This window comes from Lutjanus erythropterus, chromosome 14 (assembly GCF_056507025.1).
Source record: "Lutjanus erythropterus isolate fLutEry1 chromosome 14, fLutEry1.hap2, whole genome shotgun sequence".
Lineage (NCBI taxonomy): Eukaryota > Metazoa > Chordata > Actinopteri > Lutjaniformes > Lutjanidae > Lutjanus > Lutjanus erythropterus.
The window spans coordinates 5,973,197-5,992,649 of NC_139330.1; the positions used below are offsets into that span (position 1 = coordinate 5,973,197).

Sequence of the window (19,453 nt, forward strand, 5' to 3'; positions counted from 1 at the left end):
TGAAGAACTCTTTCATCAAGGGTTCTTTGTACCATGATATAAAAGGGTTCCCAGTAAAACCCCCGGGGAAGGTTCAATGAATATGAAATTGTTCTTGGTGGAACTGTCTGGGTGAGTTCTAAATAAAACCCTTAAATATAAAATATAAAAGGGTTCTCAGTAGAACCCCTTGGGTGGGTTCTAAATAAAAACCCTTGGAATATAAAAGAGTTGTTGGTAGATCCCCCCAGGTGGGTTCTTGATTAAACCCTTGAAATATAAAGAAGTTCTGGAAAACATAAAGAAGGTGGAAAGATTCTTGATTGAACCAACAGGGTTCTTCTTTCATTGGGAGTTCTTGGTGAAACCTTTCACATATTGTTCTAGGCATAACCTTTTGGTTGGATTCTAGAGAGAACTCTCCAAATGGGTTGCAAGTGAAACCTTTATAAAAGACTGTACCAGGAAGCAAAAGGTTCTCCAATGGGGACAAGCCAAAAAACCCTTTATGGATTTAGTTAGCATATTTATTTTTAAGAATGTAATCTTTCTCCTGACTCACTTCACAACCAAAACTGCGTGACCTGGTGACGGTGACACTGCAGGAAATAATCAGTATGCTTTGTACTTTCCACAACATCCTCAGAAATATTTAAAACCAATATTTACTACCTGTTATGTGTCATATTATTGCCAATGTTGAGTCATTTTCAATTCGAATTTCACAATATAACAGAAATCAGTACTGTCAGATATTTCTGATGCGACTTGACAAACTTGTTAAGGTGTTTCTTCTTTTATATTCTTCAGCTGAATGACTAGAGGGGCTGTGAATCCCTAAAAGCTACTGTATGTATTTATTTGAAGAATAAAAATGCATCCATAGCAATACCACTCAAGCAGACTCTTTAGAGGTACGAGCTTCTGTTTCATTCAGCAGGGGAGCCAAACTTATGCAGCAATGGGATTATAAAAACTTTTTCAGACTTTATGTGAAGTGTAACAATCAGCGTGGGTCTTTTTGTGCATGCAGAGGTTCCACCCGTACGCCAGGCACACTCACCACTTCTTTCAGTTCTTATCCAATTTATCTTGCATGCAGACCCCATGGTATTTCAATATAAAGAAATTGCTGTCTTTTCATTCCACTCTTTTCACAGTTTTGAGTGCATCACATCGGTAGAAGTCTACTCCATTTATGGAGTATATTGTCCCTTAAATTGCAGCAGTCTAAGAGTGTGCAGTCATGCTTCACCATGTCTGGAATTATTGAGACAAAATTAAATTATTACTTGAGTAATTACTTTTGCAAGGGCTAGACTATAACAGTCCACAGTGACATTGGGGTTCTAAAGTTTCTGAAAGTGAAAATAATACTTCTCTATATTGTGGTGGAGGAAATTAGTCTATTACTAATTAGAAAGAAGAACATTCCTACCAGTTAATTAGTTGGTCACTATTGGTTTGGACACTTCCAAATTCAACTCACTGAAATCAATAACCATATATCTAAACTTCATTTATGCCCCTGACTTTAAAGAATTTAATTAAAGTAATGTAATTCATTCACATCCCATTATTCTCTTGCACATTCAAGGTAGGTCTACTTAATTCATGCAACCGTTCAAAACTGCAAAGGCCTTTATCATGCAGCTTGGCAACGTGCCCTGATAGAAACAATATACTTGGGTCTATTAAAAGAGGCTTGCTGAGAAAGAGGCAGGAAATTGTCAAGATTTCTGTCGATCAAGGAAGAAAGTGGGGATTAGATCACTTTCATGTGATTGGTGTAAATCCTTTTAATTTGACAATTTACCAGCTGCAAGTGCTCATACAGTGTACAGATCACATATTATCTATTCCATGTTTTCTCTAGAGGGTATTTCTGTTGCAGCAAAATTATAGTATCACATCGACCTCTCATCCACTCTTCTTTTCTGACATCCAAACCAGCTTTTGTCGCTCCAGCCGAAGAGCACGAGAGAAATAGCTGCAGAAATAGAGCCAAATATGTCCAATAGCTGTGGCCCTGAAGCGCTTGCTCCCCTATCAAATTTGTCCTTTAATTCTGAAAATGAAAATGCACTGTCACCATTTAATTTGACCTCCTCCCACTGACTGGGTGAGAAAATAGATGGAGCTCACGCGACTAAAAGGGACTGATATTGGTTGGATGTGGGGTGGGTGTACATTGTTGTCACTGTGATGTGTGATGTGGTGTCATGACTAAAGCTGTACTGTAACCTCACCTACATCATCCTAATAATGTGCAGTGGTTTCACCTCACTGTAACCTTGACTATAGCATTAACTTCGGGTGTGTATCATTTGCAGGTTATGCTGTTGGCCATCATAGGTAAATTTATGTAAAATATCACCTGCGTGAGAACCTGCTGCTGAAGAACACGCACAATGTACTGTAAAGCAAGGGCAGTTTGTTGTACAGACAGCAGATTCACTTGCACAAATAATAAAACGACCAAATTCACTGCAGAGTATGCACTGTGGGTGCAGTAATGATGACAGAGAACAACAATGTCCTCCACGGTCAGATGCTGCACTTTACTTTTTAGAGGTACTACTATTTTTCAAGGTACTATATGGAGTTTTTAACTCATTATGAAACAGTCTCAATTTCATAGTCCTGACTTTATATGATCTACATAAGCAATCGAGACAATTTGCGAGAAGATAGCCTTATTCTATGTAGTTATTCTTGTTGCCTGCCACTGGGTCGAATTTGGAGACGAAACAAGCCTGTGTTTACATTTTCTCAGGCAAAAGTTACAATGAGTAGTACATTGGCTGGCTTAAGGGAAGCAAGTTAAGATTTTTATTCAAATAAATTTACTTTTTATGCCTATTTTGTGGTTATGGCAGTGGATATGCTTGGTCTCACTTCTACCTCATCAGATACCCGCAAATGTATCAGATGCTGAGGGGCAGCGACAGATCGTTGTTATGTGATGGATGAGAATGCATTGAAATACTACTGCTTTTGTCCGCAGGGGCCTCCAAATTTCAACAAAACAGAAGTTCCTTGTAGTAGCTTGAGTGGAATATTTTTATATTTTGCCATTCTTTAAGGATATAATAAAATTAAAATAGTACTATTATATATTCACTGTATATTCTATAGACTGTAGATAGTTTGTTACCTGAAATTGACCTTGATGACTTTTATTTACACTAGTTAAAACAGTCATGATACTGTACTGCCTGCACTTGTGCCTCATGTCCAAACCACTGAATATTTGAGTTGCTATCAAAGAGAATCCATTTCACACAGCTATTCCAATGAGGCTGCCACCAAATGATTTTCTTTCATTAACGTTCAATAGATGGGTCAATTATATGATCATATTTCAAGAATACCCCACAGAACTATAGCTGCAGGCCAAACTGACATGTTATTGTAGCTTTTTAATTCTTTTTCTTTTTATTGTCCACATAGTGGAAGCTTTCATGCCCAGGTGAGCTCTCAGAAATGATGAATGAGACTACTTAATGGCTTTTGTGATTTTTATGAGCACATGAAAGGTACACATCAATGGTTATGTCTGCATACAGATTAGTGACACACAGTAGGCTGTCTTTGTCTGGTGCTTTGCCATATGTCAATTTAGTAAATGATCCAGTAAAATGGACAGGTGTTTTTCCTCTAAAGCCCTTTAACAATAGTGGCCTGGCTGCCGTAATGAAGAGTCAGAATACAGTGATTAGCCTGTTTGTATTCTTTCCCAACAACAACAGTGTTTGCTGAGGTTATGTACATACAGTACAAAGACGATGCTACTCACGCAGAAATGCAAACCCACGTGCACACACACACACACACACCTGAAGAGGAAAGTATTTGTTATGCACGTTCATTATGAGATTAACTGCACTTACACCACATTAAGAGGAGCAGGACAAAGTTATTCAACAGTCAACCTGTGCTCTGTGTAGTTTTGTCTCAAACTGGTGGCCTGGGTGCCATTTATGTTCTCCTCTCTCTCTCCCTCCCTCCAGCCCACAATATGATGTCAAATATATAATATAATCCACCCCACAAAATTATTTTACTTGCAACTGTAATTTTTTTCTAGTTTCTCATACCAATTTAAACTAACCTTCAATTAAATACAATTGAAATGACAATACAGTTCTATTCGTTTTTAATATGTATTTCTGAAGGATCGTATATTTTTGTGTGTGACAAAAATATGTTAATAATGGAATCAAAAAAGAGGGAAATATTGTGAGTTTAAGACTCTTGGTTTCTCATATTTTCCCCTTTGTGTGTCTGTCTGCATGTGCATGTGTATGTGAGTGAGTGCACTTGATATAATCAAAGCTGTTCATTTGTCTGTGTGTTTGTTAATATTCCCACACACTACATGTGCAATGACTATATAATAAGTTAAAGAAAAAGTAATATTCTTGGGGCATTCAGCGTAAAAAGAGATACAGAGACACCAAATACTAATGCTGTGATCAACAGATTTGTAAAAGATACTGCAGTGCAGGCTGATGTTGGTCACAGCACATTGAAACCTGGTCTATATGCAGCTTCTGCTCAGCATGTTATCTTGAACACTTATTAGAGTTGTGACATTATTTTTATTTTGAGCAAACATTGGGAAAACAGTGAATCATAAACAGATTATACAGCGACACACTGAAACTCGGGAGTTGAAGCTGTTATCCTGGAGCTCCTGTATCAGCGAGAAGTCAGTTTGTTTGGCTGCTATGTCGAGGTCATGAATACAGTCACTGAGAGAAGTTCCAGTCGGATCAATATACTGTAAATGTGTCCCATATATCAAACCACCATCTTCACTACATCTGAAAAGAAACTCACAATAACACTTAAGTGTTCTGTTAAAGGCATAATATGTAATATTAAAAAAAATGTATAGACTCATATAAAGATAATGTCTCTCAATCATCACTTATGACCCACAATAAGTGTATCTGCAGAGAACCTGCCTTCTGCCTGCATGTTTTTTATTTTCTCATTAGTTTGCTGCATTCGGAATGTTTCAGCAACCCAAAAAGTTGGTATTAAACATCCTGAGAATGAGACTTAACATATAACATTGCTTTCACTTAGCAAGCATAAAGGGATCACAGGTTTGGTTGATGGCAGAGCAAACAGAACAGTGGGTTCTCCCCCTACTTTTAAGGTGCATTGATCAGTTACTTCAAACAGCACAGGTGTGGGCTTTGCTCCTCCCAGAGCTCAACAAGGTTTTAGTAGACATGGAGGACTTTCAACAGCCATTGTAAATACAGTGAAGATACAGTTAAGACCGGGCAGGTGGGCAGATGTTCAGGACCACACAGTCAGTATTGAATTTGAATTTGCACCCCTGAAGAAAGTCTCAAAGGTCTGGAACCGTAACATGCACTCAGGTGACCTGGTTATGATTTGGTTTTTGGAGTATCTTGATTATGTTTTGCACATGTTAATGTCATATCCCAATTTTGAGAACCTGGAAAAGACCTTATCCTTGTTTGAGAACACTAGATATACTACCTGGAGTGCTCTGACAGAGAGATAACCTCGATACTGTGGCATGTAAACACCTTATCCTGGCTCCTGAACATTCTTTGTTGGTACAGAAAAGATTTTCTGAGATTTTTAGAGATCGAGATGCAAATGCGTACAGATGATCAAAAATCTGAATACTGTTGGAATCACATATACAGGGATATGAATAAACTGGTAAGAAAATACAATTTAATAACTATGCAGATGATGCCCAAATTTACTTAGACCTCTCACCTGACAACTCCGCTCCCCTAGAATCTCTTTATCGGTGCACTGAACAGATGAACTGCTGGATGTCTCAGAACAGTTCAGCTGAACAAGGATAAAACAGAAACAGACTTATCTGGGAAAAAAATGAAGAAAGACTAAGAAATTGCCAATCATCTTGAGAGGACTAAAAGTGAAGGATGCTGTTAAAAACCTTTACTCACCTTTACTTGTCTTATGAAAGCAATAGCTAAATCAGCTTTTTACCATCTTCAAAACGTAGTTTAACCTAAAGACCTTCGAAAAACTCCTTCAGGCTTTTATTCACAGGCCTTCCTTACAAAAAAAAAAACATCAGACAGCTTCAGCTTCAACAAAACACAGCTTCTAGAGTTCTTACGAATCAGAAAAGGACAGACCGCATTACTCCCTTACTTAAGATCCTACACACTAGTCTTTAATACATCACAGAATTAACTTTAAGACACTACTGCTTGTTTATGAATTATTACTCAGGGCAGGTACAAAATACCTTTCAGATGTGCTCCTATAGTCCTGCCAGTACACTCAGATAACAAGAAAGAAATCTTTGGTAATACCTACTGTCAGAAATGACTGTGGTGAAGCAGCTTTTATCTGCTAGCACTGCAACCGTCGTCCCGCTGGTATCCCACTGTGCTCCAACTGTAGCCAGTTTCAAGTCTAGACTCAAAACCCCACTGTTCTCAGACACCTTTTGTTAACTGATTGAATGTACTCTATCTTCAGGAATGTACTGTTTTTCTTTGTTTTCTGTAGTTATTTCTCATTCTCTCTCTTTTCGTTTTTTTTCTATTCACTCCCTCAGGAAGTTGCGATTGCAACAATTAACACAAATTCAACCAATCTTGACCGACAATTCTGCACATCCTTACAGTTTTGTCCAATCACCGCAGCTTTGACGCAATTTTGACCAACCATTGAAGCTTCCTGCAACTTCCACCAATCAAACTTGTCCTCAATGTTTTTAGCACTTTTATATTTCAGAATATTGTGTTGTTTTGACTATATTTGAGCTCCAAAAAGATTTGCTTCTTTACGTAATACCCCACAGATGCACTTCTTCATTTACAAAGTGAGGATATTTTGTAAGAATTTTTTTAAATCCTGAGCCTTTTGGCAAGGTTTCTTAAAACACTCAGAACAGACTGTGGTTTTATTCTCCCTGGAACAAGTTGCCTTTGATTTTGAATGAATTATACCAGTTTTCCCAAGCACCTATAATTTCACTGCAAAAAAACAAACAAACAAAAAAGAAATCCTAAAAACATTGCAACATGCATCATAAACTTTTAGAAAAACTGTCATGAAATCAGGCATTTTAGGCCACAAAAATCCCATGAAAATTTTGAGCTGCCCATGTGTACAAATTGCGCTATAAATAAAATTCCCTTGCCTTGAATAAGATCGAAAACAATACGGCTAAAAACCAGGATACTCCTGTGCATGATAATGTAATGTGTGGATGATCTGACCTACATAGAGCGCCGTATTATCCACGGTGGAATCATCATGACAAACAATACAGTACAATCTACAGCATCAACTTTACTGACGGAAATAATAAAGTACAGAGTCATAGTAGCACCTAAACAGAACGTTAACCAGAAAGGAGACATTTACTGAATTTGGTTCACCACTTGGCTAATTAGGTATGTCTCATAGCATCTTGCTAACTTAGCTAACTTAGCCAAGGCTATGAGTTAACAACATGTCACGTTAATGTTTAGATTGTCAGGCATTGAAAGGATGAATAAAACAGTTTTTTTTTTTTTTTTTAAAGAGGATAGTACTACGACAGTAATAAGGAGGCTTGCAAGATTGTAATGCGCAATATAGGCTATAAAAAACTTTTCATGTGTCACACATTGTAACTGATTTTTTTCACAGTTATGTGTGTAAGCTTGATATTCTGTTGTAGCTGCTGTGACCCCGCTATTATTTCCAGCTGCCATTTTCTTTTGGTTTAGCAAACAGTTTTTGTAGCTTAACTTAAAGTAAGCATTATTTAAATTAGCATTAGTTAAAATTTTATATGCAACAGGCTTTTTTCCCCATTCCAGCTGAACAGAAGAGCTCTCAGGGAAACCTCAAACCCAGGTAACCAGGTAAGTGTTGTCAAAGGTTAAGTGAGGCATTTGAAATTTTACCTTTTTATTTTTGTGGAAGATAATGGCAGACTCAAAAGGTATCATAAATAGCAAATTCTAAATTGAAAAACAATAATTGAAGACACAAACTAACAGCCAAACATATTTTGAAAGACACTTTGTGCGTATGAATAAAACATGTGATGCTTGAAGTGCACAGACTCTGAAAATCACTGGGGTAAAAAGTCTCTAAAAGGGCAATCTCTGGCATTATGTCTTGGAATATTTTTCGAGTCATGTCGGGAGGGCTCCAAACATGTAAATGTAATTTCTTGAGGTCAGAAACAGCATGACCATCTGTTGCTTGCCGCATCCCCCTGTCTTCCTTATTTTCTGGCTTTTCACCGAAGTGTGAACTGTCTATTAAAGATGAAATGCCATAAAATTTGTTTTTCAATTCTCCAGAGATGCTTGAAGGGTCTTGAGACCCGTATGTCTTTTCTGAATGAAAATTTCAGGAAGTCGGCTCTTAAAACTAATTTCTAACGAGTTTTAAATGATAGAATTAATTTCTGACCTCTGACGTCTGGTTTAGTACATATTTCTGTGTTCCAGCATCTTAGAAACAAGAACTTTATACCCTTTTGTGTAAATGGTGGATATTACATGCATTATTTGATGATAAAAATATGAATAATCAAATATTAATGTGTTATGAAATGTGAACAAATAATGAAAAACGTCCATAAAACAGTATTAGAGGTCAAAGCGGTGGCCTGTAATTGTCCACTTGCTCTTAGTCCAACAACAATTAAAACTTCAAAGTATTCAACTTTAAAAGATATGAAATTGGGAAGATTTTTATTTCCAGTTTAATATGGTGGAGGTCAGGTGAATATAATTAAATTTTAGCTCTTCACACAATTTTAAAAAGTCATCAGCAATTTGTCTTTTTGAAACAATGTCCTGGTTACTGTCCTGGATAATCCTCAGACCTCGCTGCACAGTTTTCATTGGAACTGCCAGAGAAATACTGTGAAAACTTTTGACAGCATGTGATTAAGTGAGGAGTTTAAGTTAGTACAAGCGTGGCAGCAACCCTAAATTCAACCTAACAAATGATCGAATTTCACCCTTTTTCATACAGGTTTGGCACATAACACCCACACACTCTCCCAAAGAGCAGCGACCGAGCTACAGCAAGGCTTTTCACAACACTGTGAGCAGAGGACTATTTTCCAAACAGAGATAAGCAGAATATGTCAGACTTTAATCAAATTTATCAGCCTTATTTTCAGAAATGAAAGGTTTATAATGTCTGGTTAGACCAGCAGATCTCATGGGGGCCAGGGAAACAAACAAACAAGAGTTTTCTCATGATTTATTTCACTAACATTCAATTTGAATTTTTTATCAGCTGCTTCTCCAGTTATTGTTAATGATCAATATTAATTTTTTTTTTTTTTTTGGGGGGGGGGGGGGGGGGAGAAGGTTGGAGAACCACTGGGTTAGGTCAGTAATGAACAAAAGTCAGAAATTCTGAACAACAACTAATTAACTCACTTACAGCTCCAATTAACAATTATTTTCAGAATTGATTAATCTGTCAGTCATTTTCTCAATTAAACAAGTAGCTGATTGGTCCATAAAATGTCAGAAAAGTGTCAATCATTGTTTTCCAAAGCCCAAGGTGATGTCCTCAAATGTCCTGTTTTTCCACAACCTGAATATATTCAGTTTTTTATGATATGAGGATATGAAAACATGACTCAGAACATTTAATTGATTATCAAAAAAGCTGGTGATTAATTTAATTATCGATTGTTAATCGATTAATCAATGAATCGTTGAAGCTCTAAACTCACTTCATCTGTATTTATTGGAAAAAATTGAAACTGAGTATTACTTATAAACATTAATATTACATAAAAATGTAATTTCATTACTTTGTATTTGTCTCAGTAATGTTAATATTATATTTCTCAGACTCCAACAATCTCCAGAGTATTTTAGAGCCTCTTTTCAGTTCTGGGCACCTTGAAATTTATAAGATGTCACTCCAGTTCGGTGTGCTCAGAACGTTTACCTTGAAACAGCAATTGGTGGGTTGCATTTGTCACCTGTTTTGCACTGACGCACACTCTATCTATGTAGAGACAGCAAAGGCACACGGGTTCAGGAGATCTAGGTGTGCAGGTGACTAACTATGATGTAGATGATGCAGCCCCCAAATATTATTCTTTATATGTTTGCTCTGTTGGTTGTCTGTTTGTATCTCTAGATTATACTAACTTTTCAATAGAAAAAGTTTCTTCTTTGAACACAGTAATTGATTTTATGCACCATTTGTTTAGAACTCTTCCTTTTCATAGATCTGTGTCAAACTGGACCAGTCGGAGACAGATGCATTTTAAGGTGTAATACTACTTAAAAACATTACAAAGACATGCCTTTCAGCCCCCTTTTCTCTGAGATTATCAATAAAATGAACAACAGTGCACAGACTTTATTTACTGTTGTTGACAGACTGACAAACCTCTCAGCATCAGTCCTACTTAAACAGCTATCCACTAAGGCAAGCAATGATTTTGCTTCTTTAAGATTTAAAAGATAAAGCAAACGGCCTGTAACTCCAACTCAGGCATAATGGCCGTGTCACCTGTGCCTCTGCAGAGGACTACTCTGGTTAATTTAGCACATTTTCACCCTTTAGATTATGCAGCTTTGACAGATATTGTTCAAAACCTCAGGCTTACTACCTTCTTTCTTGACACCCTGCCTACAGACTTCTTTAAATATGTTTTAACTGCATAACATCAGATTGTCAACGGTTGGCTGAAGACTTTTAAGAAAGCCTAATCTGGATGCCTCAGTAATAATTAACTACAGACTCATTTTAAAGCTATGTTTTCTTAGGAAAGATCATTGAAAAGGTTGTTTTTTTTCAGCAACTTAATGCTTTCTTGGTGCAAAACTATTTCTTTAATGCTTTTCAGTCTGAATTTCAAGCTCACTGGTCAATATTTGAAAATTTCTGGTTGGGTATTACCAGATCTCAGTGCAATATTGTTAGAGTATAGATAAATATCAGTATTGAGGTATTTTGATAAAAAATTCTGTGATATTTGTTTTTGTCCACATTGCACAGCCCTTCTCTCTTAAGGGCGTACGTGAAGTTGAAGTTGATGCTAAATGGTACACGATGTAGCCTGCTGGGCTGTCAAGGCGCTACACCATTTTCATTTTTTCAACATGGCCCCAATCTTGCCCTAACCTTAAAGGGTCAATTCACCCAAATGAAAAAAATGTGTTTTCCTTGTGGTCCTGAGGCATTCAGATAGTTTCTTCTTTTTAGTTGCAATTGTTTGGAATTATCCGCAACAGAGACTTCTGCTCCCACCCCAATACAATAGAGGTGAAGAAAACTGGGACATAGTTTCACAGTGAACTACTTTTATTTCAAGTATTTTGTATAGAGGAAATAGATGCCATCTTGAAGAGCAGCCTGTGTATGTCAGGTTAAAGAAATCCTCTCTTCAGTGCAAAATAATCTGATTGCAGAGGGTGTTCTTTTTTTATTGTATGGAGCTACTGTCCCATAAAATGCATGCACAGCATTGTTATCAATCCACTGTTAGTTTGAAAAAGACATTCCCAAACTGCTAATAAAATGAGAGTGAAGCATGAATCTGCCAGACTCAGTGCAGAGAACATTGATGCACACTCTGGGACTGAGTGAAAAATAAATACATCAGCACTGCAGTCAGTTCAAAATGGATGTTATAATATCTGAGTTAAAATAAACTCTCTGCCACCACTTTCAAAGACAGACTTTTTCAAATGTTATCTGTTAATCAGCTGCTAATGATTGACATAAATCAGTCCTCACTTACAGTGAAAACAAAGAATCACAGAGGGACCAAAAAATAATGCAACCACTCAAAAGTAAAAATGGTTATGTTTGCATAGTGTCCCACAAAGAAATGTAGCCATCTGCTTCATTTTCTTTTTATCTTCAGTTCTTCTTAAAACCATTTTCTCTTTGTTTCTGTGTTTCTTTCATCACACTACTGAAAAGCATGTCTGTGTGTGTGTGTGTGTGTGTGTGTGTGTGTGTGTGTGTGTGTGTGTGTGTGTGTGTGTGTGTGTGTGTGTCCCTCTGGTGAAGGGGAGGGTGCATTGAAATCATCTGTCTAAACAGTTATGTGTGTGGAGCCTGAACACCTGTTTCTTTTGGGTGTCTTGAACTGGGAACAAAGTACCTGCACTTTCAAGCTTCGTCTAGTTTTCACCAACGGCTTCAGGTTTAAAAACTCAAAAATACAACTATTTCAGAGCTGCAATGATTATTAATCAACTTTAATTCCCAACTGTTTTGATAATTGAATTATTATTTAGAGTAATTTTTTAAATAAAAATGTCAGAATTCTCTGTTTTCAGCTTCAACCAAAAGTTCAAAACCACGAAACTTTCAGTTTATTGTCATAAATGAAAGAGAATAGAAGCAAATCCTCACAGTCACAAAGCATGAACCAGCAAATATTTGACATTTATGTTTGAAAAATTACTGAAACGATTAATCGATTATTGGTAGTTGTAGTTGTCATTGCCAACTACAAATAATTTTAATGTATCTGATATTTTTCTAATATTTCAGGGCTTAACAATATGGCTTGTCCACTTGCTGGGGAAAGTAAAATGCCGACCCAGTTGCCTAGTCAGCCAGTGGTAAAAAAAGAATTTAACTATTTTGATAATCGATAAATTGTTAGAATAATATTCCATGTAAAATGGCAGATAATAGAGTTTACAGCCTCTCAAATATAGAGATTTCCTACTTTTGGTTATTTTTCAGTATTTTCTGACATTTTATAGATGTTGTAGCTCTAGATTAAACATGACAATTAAAATGAGTTATTGTTGTCATGCAATAACCGCCAATAAATAAAACAGGGACAATTAAAAAATGACTTTTTTTGAAATGAGTAGATTTCTGACCTGGGCAAGTTAAAAACAAACAAGCAAACAAAAACGCATTAAAGTTGAACCCTGCATTTCTCTTGCAATGCTCTCTCACAAAACTATGTAAAAAACAACAACAACAAAAGAAAACAACAAAAAACAAACAAACAAACAAAAAAACATAAAGTTATTCCAAGTGGCATATGAACTAGTAACCTGGTATGTTTTCTATCTTGTACTGGGTCCTTGGCCAAGACAAAACTGAGACCCTCTTGTATAATGTATGTTAAAGCTGTTGCCTTCCATATAGCAGTGTAGTATTGCGACATGGGCGTCTTCTGACTAAAATAGTCTGTATGGAGTTTGTTGCTGCTGCACCAGGCCTGCCTGTCACTTTATTATGTGGGATCATCTACAGCCTATTCTGATTTATAATACATGTCTGATGGCTGTGATGCAGGGTACTATGTGATGAATAGTCAGGTAAGATCGTGGTTTTTTTTTACTTGTATCATGATGAATTATGTGTTAAGACTTTCTGCATTGTTCCAGTATTTACTTTTCAGCTTGACTTAGTTCTAATAACACGCACGGAGCCAAGTTAAAGGCGAGTAAATCCATATGAATTAGGCCCTGTGTTCACAACAGTTTGATAAGATGATAATACATCAAATGGTGTTTAATTCCCGCACCTGGCTCACTTAAATAAGAGAGTTTGTTTGACTTCCCGCAGGGCATTTATTCCCCCTGGTGTGAACGCTTTTTTTCTTTTTTTTTCCACCGTGTGTTCCTCTTGTTTGCTGAAGTCTCTGTCAGTGCATTTCAGTAATAATGACAGAGTGGGAGGGCCACTCGGTGCAACTAATAAGGACCGCGATCCAGCAGGCGATCCCACTGTGACTTTTATTTCCAAGTCCTGGAATCCGGAATCACACTGATCGCAATCACACATGGATTATGCTTATTTCGCTGTTTTTTGTTTCTTTTTGCCTTAGAGGAAACTTTCTCAGCAACTGTAAGTACTTACACAGCACGTTAATTTCACGCTCAATTTAAAAATCGGCTTAATATAAATAAGAGCGTGTTAATCTATTGAAATCCTTTTATAACGGACACATTTTGCGTCTTTGTCGTTCGGTGTTAAAGTGTTTTATTTTCTAAATTGCCTGTTAACCGGGACACATGCCTTATTAAGAGCAGGTTATTTCTGATTTATGAACGCTCTGCAGCAGTAAACATGCACCGTATTGCATCACTTGTTAACAGCAAAGTGCGAAATGTCCCGGACACTGACTGAATATCAACCGCTTCATCCCGTAATTATTAAAAAACAAAAGCACCCAGCCAATCAGCGGTCGCGCAGAGAAATACACGCTTCTTTGAATATTCGCAAAGTCTAACAGTGAAGTTATTGCCGGTGAATGAATGATGGAGAGGCAGTGTAGAGTAACTTCACTCCCTTAGGTTGTGGCGTTGTGTTTCCTTCCACAGACTGAGATGTGTGTGATAATAACCTACAAAAATAAATAGACTGTGTCAATTCAGGGTTGAAATTCATGCAGGATGGTGCAGCAGCGTTATTATACACCAAACTACATGAGGGGAAACAACGTGCGCTCTTAAAGTACCAATTTGACTCCCACACAATGTTCAATAATCAGAATTAGTCGTGTAAATGTGGAGAATAACTGTGACTGAAGGGTTCGGCTTTGTGGAGGTGCATGTGTTACATGCATATGCAGAAATAACGGGAATAACATCACGCCTTTACACAGACAAGGAATGTGATACCTCTGTAGTGCCACTTGTCTACGGCCCATGCATGGTTGTAGTTGTAAGTGGCATGGTCACTTCATCTTCAAGCGCCATGATAGCCTACTGTAGGCCTGCATGCAAAACTTTATGATCCAGTGGGAGAAGACTTGTACAGTAGCGTGCATGAGGATTAATCAGTGGTGAAAAAAAGTCATTTGGATAAGAGAGCAGCACTTAAAGCAGGACAGTATCATGAAAAATACTATTGGTCACACTGTGTAAGACTGTGCATATAAATTAAGTTAATGTGTTGTGGGTGTATTATGGTCTCAGGTCAAGTTCATTACTCAAGAGTGGCTTCAGCCGTTTCTTTCCTCAGTGGAACTAGATAAATGTGCACCAGGCAGGAAGGATTATGGTCTTGGTAACAGATTACAGCTGTGTTGTTTCTACACTGTGTTACAAGCACTGAAAAAAGCCTGTCTATCAGTGTGAGTTTTAAATACTTGTTTTAAGTAGAGCCTGACTGATATTGGTTGCCCATTATTATTGGCCCGATATTGGCCTGTCACAGCTGTATTGATATCAACATGTTGTCTGATATGCGCCTGTATGAAACCTTTTTTTTAACAGAACATAATGCAGATTGCTTTTATTTGCTAACTTTACAAACAATACAGTTGATCCTATTTGTTAATTCAGGTTTAATATATTCTGTATTTCTGTTTTTTTTTTTTTTTTATTTAGAAATATTTATAATTATTAAAAATACCAGTTAAAGTTGATCTTTTTAGTGCCTCGATATTCTCTATATGATGATGTTTTATTTAGGACTAATATGGAATTTTTGAGATTGATACCAACACCGTTTTTAGAAGGGAAAAATTCACAGATTACCGACATGGTGGCCACTACAGTGACCATACAATAGTTTTTGATCTGGAATAAATATAGACCCCTCCAAAGGTACTCAGAAGGTCGATTTTATATATTATATATTTTATTTAACTTGTTGAATAACTTAACATATACATATGCCAACCAATTGTATAACAGGGGCACTGAGAAAATAAAGAATAAATTTAAAAAATAATCGTCCAATTGCTAAATATTTTCATACTGTCAGTCAGTTAGGGGCAGGCTGTAAAACAAGAGCGCCTGTTGTCCTCAAAAATGCTCCCTATTGTGCTCTAAATATAAATCACCCTGGGCATAGTTTTTTGTATTATATGTTCTGTGAAAAAAAGGTTTCTATATCAGTGTAAACACTCAAATTTATCCTGATAAGGCTCATATCAGTCCAATATTGGTCAACATATCTGTCGACCAATATTGGCCTCTCACAGCTACATTGGTACTGACATATATGTTGTCTGATATGTGCCAATATGATTCTATTTGTTTCTACTTGTCAGCTTGATTGGCATCATTTTATGTATATTTGATCATTTTTCCTAATTCAGGTTTAATATGTACATACAGTTTTCTCTATTTGTATATTTCTTTAAATTTAAAGTTATTTAAAATGATTTTAAAAAACAACGTTTACTGTTTCAGTGCTCTGATATCAGTTTGGACATTAATGTTTATTGTTAAACTGTAAAGTATTATGCTGCCATTACATATCTTTGCCTCAAGTGTGAACTGCTTTTGAGGGATCATTGCAAAAAAGTTGTGTTTATGTATATATTCTATAAGGGTGTCAAAATTTCAGTATTAAATCAGAAATCGATCAAAGTGAGCTTTCAGTTTCAATATTGGAATCGAAAAGGCGGAATCAGTGATTCTCCCAGCATACCTCGTCTCTACTTGCGGCTTCTGGCGTGAGTCCGAAGAAAAAAAACATCAACACTTCTGACGCGAACTGTTATATCACACTCAACACCATGTAGACTAGATCTTCGTAAAGAGGAATTTGAAAATGTAAATGACAGCTGTCAGGACATGAAACCAACGATCTGTTGATCTTTACAAATCAAGACAGACTGACAATGGTGTGGCCATCAGTACAAAAACATATGTTTAAACTGAAAATCAAATTGTGACCTTAGGATCAGGAGAAGTCAGACTGAATCGATTTGGAGAATCACGACACCCTGAATATTCTTTTTTTTTTTTTTTAATATTATATCATATTTACAAAATATAGCAATTAGTTTTACTCCCTAATATTGATATCAGTGTCTGCCCCAAAACACAGTATTGTTTGGGCTCTAGTTTTAAGAGAATAACCACAAAAGCAAATAGATTTTACATTCATTTATTCAGTGACACACATGTGTGAAGCTTTTTATATTCTTCTCTTGGGTTTCTTCTTTCTTTTTGAAGTCCTTGGAAGTCTGACTTGAAATGTTTTCTTTTCTGTTCAGACATCATAGAAACTGAGTTTTCTGGCACTGCACCAAAGTAATCCAGAAGTTAGTGAACGTGTTTTGTTTGAGTTGGAGTAGTCCATGAAAATAGTTTACTCACTTTACTTTGGAACAGACTGTCACCGTCCCTGATGACTCCGTCCTAAAAAAATTCTTGCCTTCTTTGTGATGGCATGAGAGTAATGCAGAAGATTTGGTTTGGCACCGTCGGTCGAATGGTTCAAGAGACTTGCTTGTAACTGGAGGTTTCCAGGTTTGATCCTTGTATGCGACGTCCTTGACCAAGACGCTGCTGACAGCTTACAGATCAAATCACAACAGAGTGTTAATAGAGTAGAGCAGAAATGTAGTCAAGGCTTTGGCTTTATGATTAAAACCAGACTAAGTAGTTACTACATGACGAGCCAGCAATCATGTTTTGTAAATGTATTGAACTTGAGTGTAAACTTAATTTGGAATATAAATGAACTAATTTTGGGTGCTGAGTGCAATAGATTTAACAGTAAACCTGTCTTTATCTTGTTGTTTTGGATTGTGTTCTGAACAGATTAAGTGCATCAGCTCAGTTCCACAGTGAATTTTTGCCGATGACACACAGACCTAATGAATTACAGTAGCAGTCTGTGGAGAACAAAAGGCAGCTTGGCTCACTAGTTAACAAGTGAAACCCCAACATAAACATAGCTTAGAGTATAATGATTTAGCTGCAGTATAGACATCTCCATTCATCACTGTGTGGCAGGTGTTCATGAAAACTAATGAATGAAAGGGCTTTAGGGACATGTGAGCGGGGGTGTGAGGGAGAGCCAGATATGATTTACCGTTAAAATTGAATTTCAATATAACACAACTGCACATAATCTTATTTAGTGGCTGTTTTTAAAAAGAATGAAAAGGCCTGCATTAAAGACAATTGATAGAGCACTGCACTACGCTTGCAACCAGAGTGAAAACTAACTTTTATCCATATTAGTTGGCTTAGAGTTCATATATACACCAGTTTGTTTCAGTGCTGGGCGAGCTGAGGTCATCCAACTTAAAACTACTACAAGGAACTTTCATATTGTGTTGATTTTGGAGCCCCCTGTGGACAAAAGCAGTTGTGTTTGCACCCTAAGAGCCACAAAATATAAAGTTATCAAAAGAAAAATCTCCCCCTGCTTCTTTTTAACTTGCCAACTTTGCCTGGAAAAATATAATAACATGCTCTTCTGGTCTGCATGCCATAAATAATTGCATCTGATTTCAAGCAGAATCTGACCCAGTGGCAAACATGAAGAATAACTGAAGAGAAATAGCCAGTCTTCTTGCTGATGGTTTACTTGTGTAGATCATATGGAGGCATCAGTATTATATAAAGTCTGTTTCATAACAAGCTCAAAAGTTCCTTCTGGCACTTTTAAGTTGCTGTTGCACCCAGCCTTTGTTAGGACTTGCATGAAGAAAGACATGTAATTTGTGTACAACATGTTTCTTTCATTATCTAAACTGCTTAATAAATATTACGATTGAATGTGACTGAATTGTAAATCTGTCCTGTTTTGATCCAGGTTTTCAAGTGGACTGTGTTCTAGTGTCAGAGCCATGATTTGCTTGTTAAGATGGATTGCTTTCCTTTGGATTGTAAATTCCATTCCTTGCACCTGTGGAATGGCAGTGAATGAACAAACAGGTACGTGTGTTTGTTCTCAACTTTTTGCTCAGCAACTTATGTCTTTCCACAGCAGAATGCCATTTTGAAAAATTCACATTTCAGCATAAAAATGTCAGTTGTTTTCTTTCTCTTAAAGGTCCAGTGACTAAGATTTTGTGTATAACCATCTGAAAATAAGAAGTTTTTGCTACTTTAAAATGAGTCATTTATATCTACAGTGGATACAGTGGACAGACAGACATAGACATGGCATTGGTCCTTTGATTGTATGTCAGCGTCAGCAGGTGAGACAATAAATACATGTAAATAGAGGAGGTGCCATTTTTCTGGATAAAAACACTAAAATGTTGACATTTCTTAAGCAATCTTAATTGTTTTATTTTCATTTTTATTTCCTAATCCACATGGATCATAAGCCCTTGAATATAAGAAGACCTGGTTGAGAAATTCAAACATTTTAGTGCTTTTTATTGTGAAACACAGCAGCTCCCCTATTTACATGTATTTGTTCATAGGCCAGTGTTGGCAGGTCCAATATGGCAGCGATGTTGATGTCTTGCAACAGCGGGACAGTGCGGTGTCTACGTTTATGCCTATGTGGCATGGATCGTCTCCCATGGAGTCCACTATGTTGCGCCGCCGTGTCTCTACAGTAGCTCAAAATGGACATACAGGATAAGGACGTGTTTGCAATCTGCAAGCTCACCACTAGATGCCACTGAATCCTGCACACTGGTCCTTTAAATGTTCTGGTATAAACATAAAGTTTTATCTATAAAATGAATTCTCTATTATTAATGTATATAATCTTTAGTTAAAACCTGCATAGATTTACATTTTATAAAACATATTTTAAG

General features: G+C 36.8%; 1 protein-coding gene across 1 annotated transcript in view; it reads left to right on the plus strand.

Annotated features, from left to right (window-relative positions):
• Positions 1–13,667: 13,667 nt before the first annotated feature.
• The window catches only part of LOC146315109 (uncharacterized), a 120,416-nt gene continuing 114,630 nt past the window's right edge, over positions 13,668–19,453 (plus strand). Inside the window, exons 1-2 of the mRNA XM_084735340.1 lie at positions 13,668–13,830; positions 18,493–18,614. Coding sequence (XP_084591466.1) covers positions 18,527–18,614 — 88 coding nt within the window. The 5' untranslated portion in view covers positions 13,668–13,830; positions 18,493–18,526. The remainder of the gene's footprint in view (positions 13,831–18,492; positions 18,615–19,453) is intronic.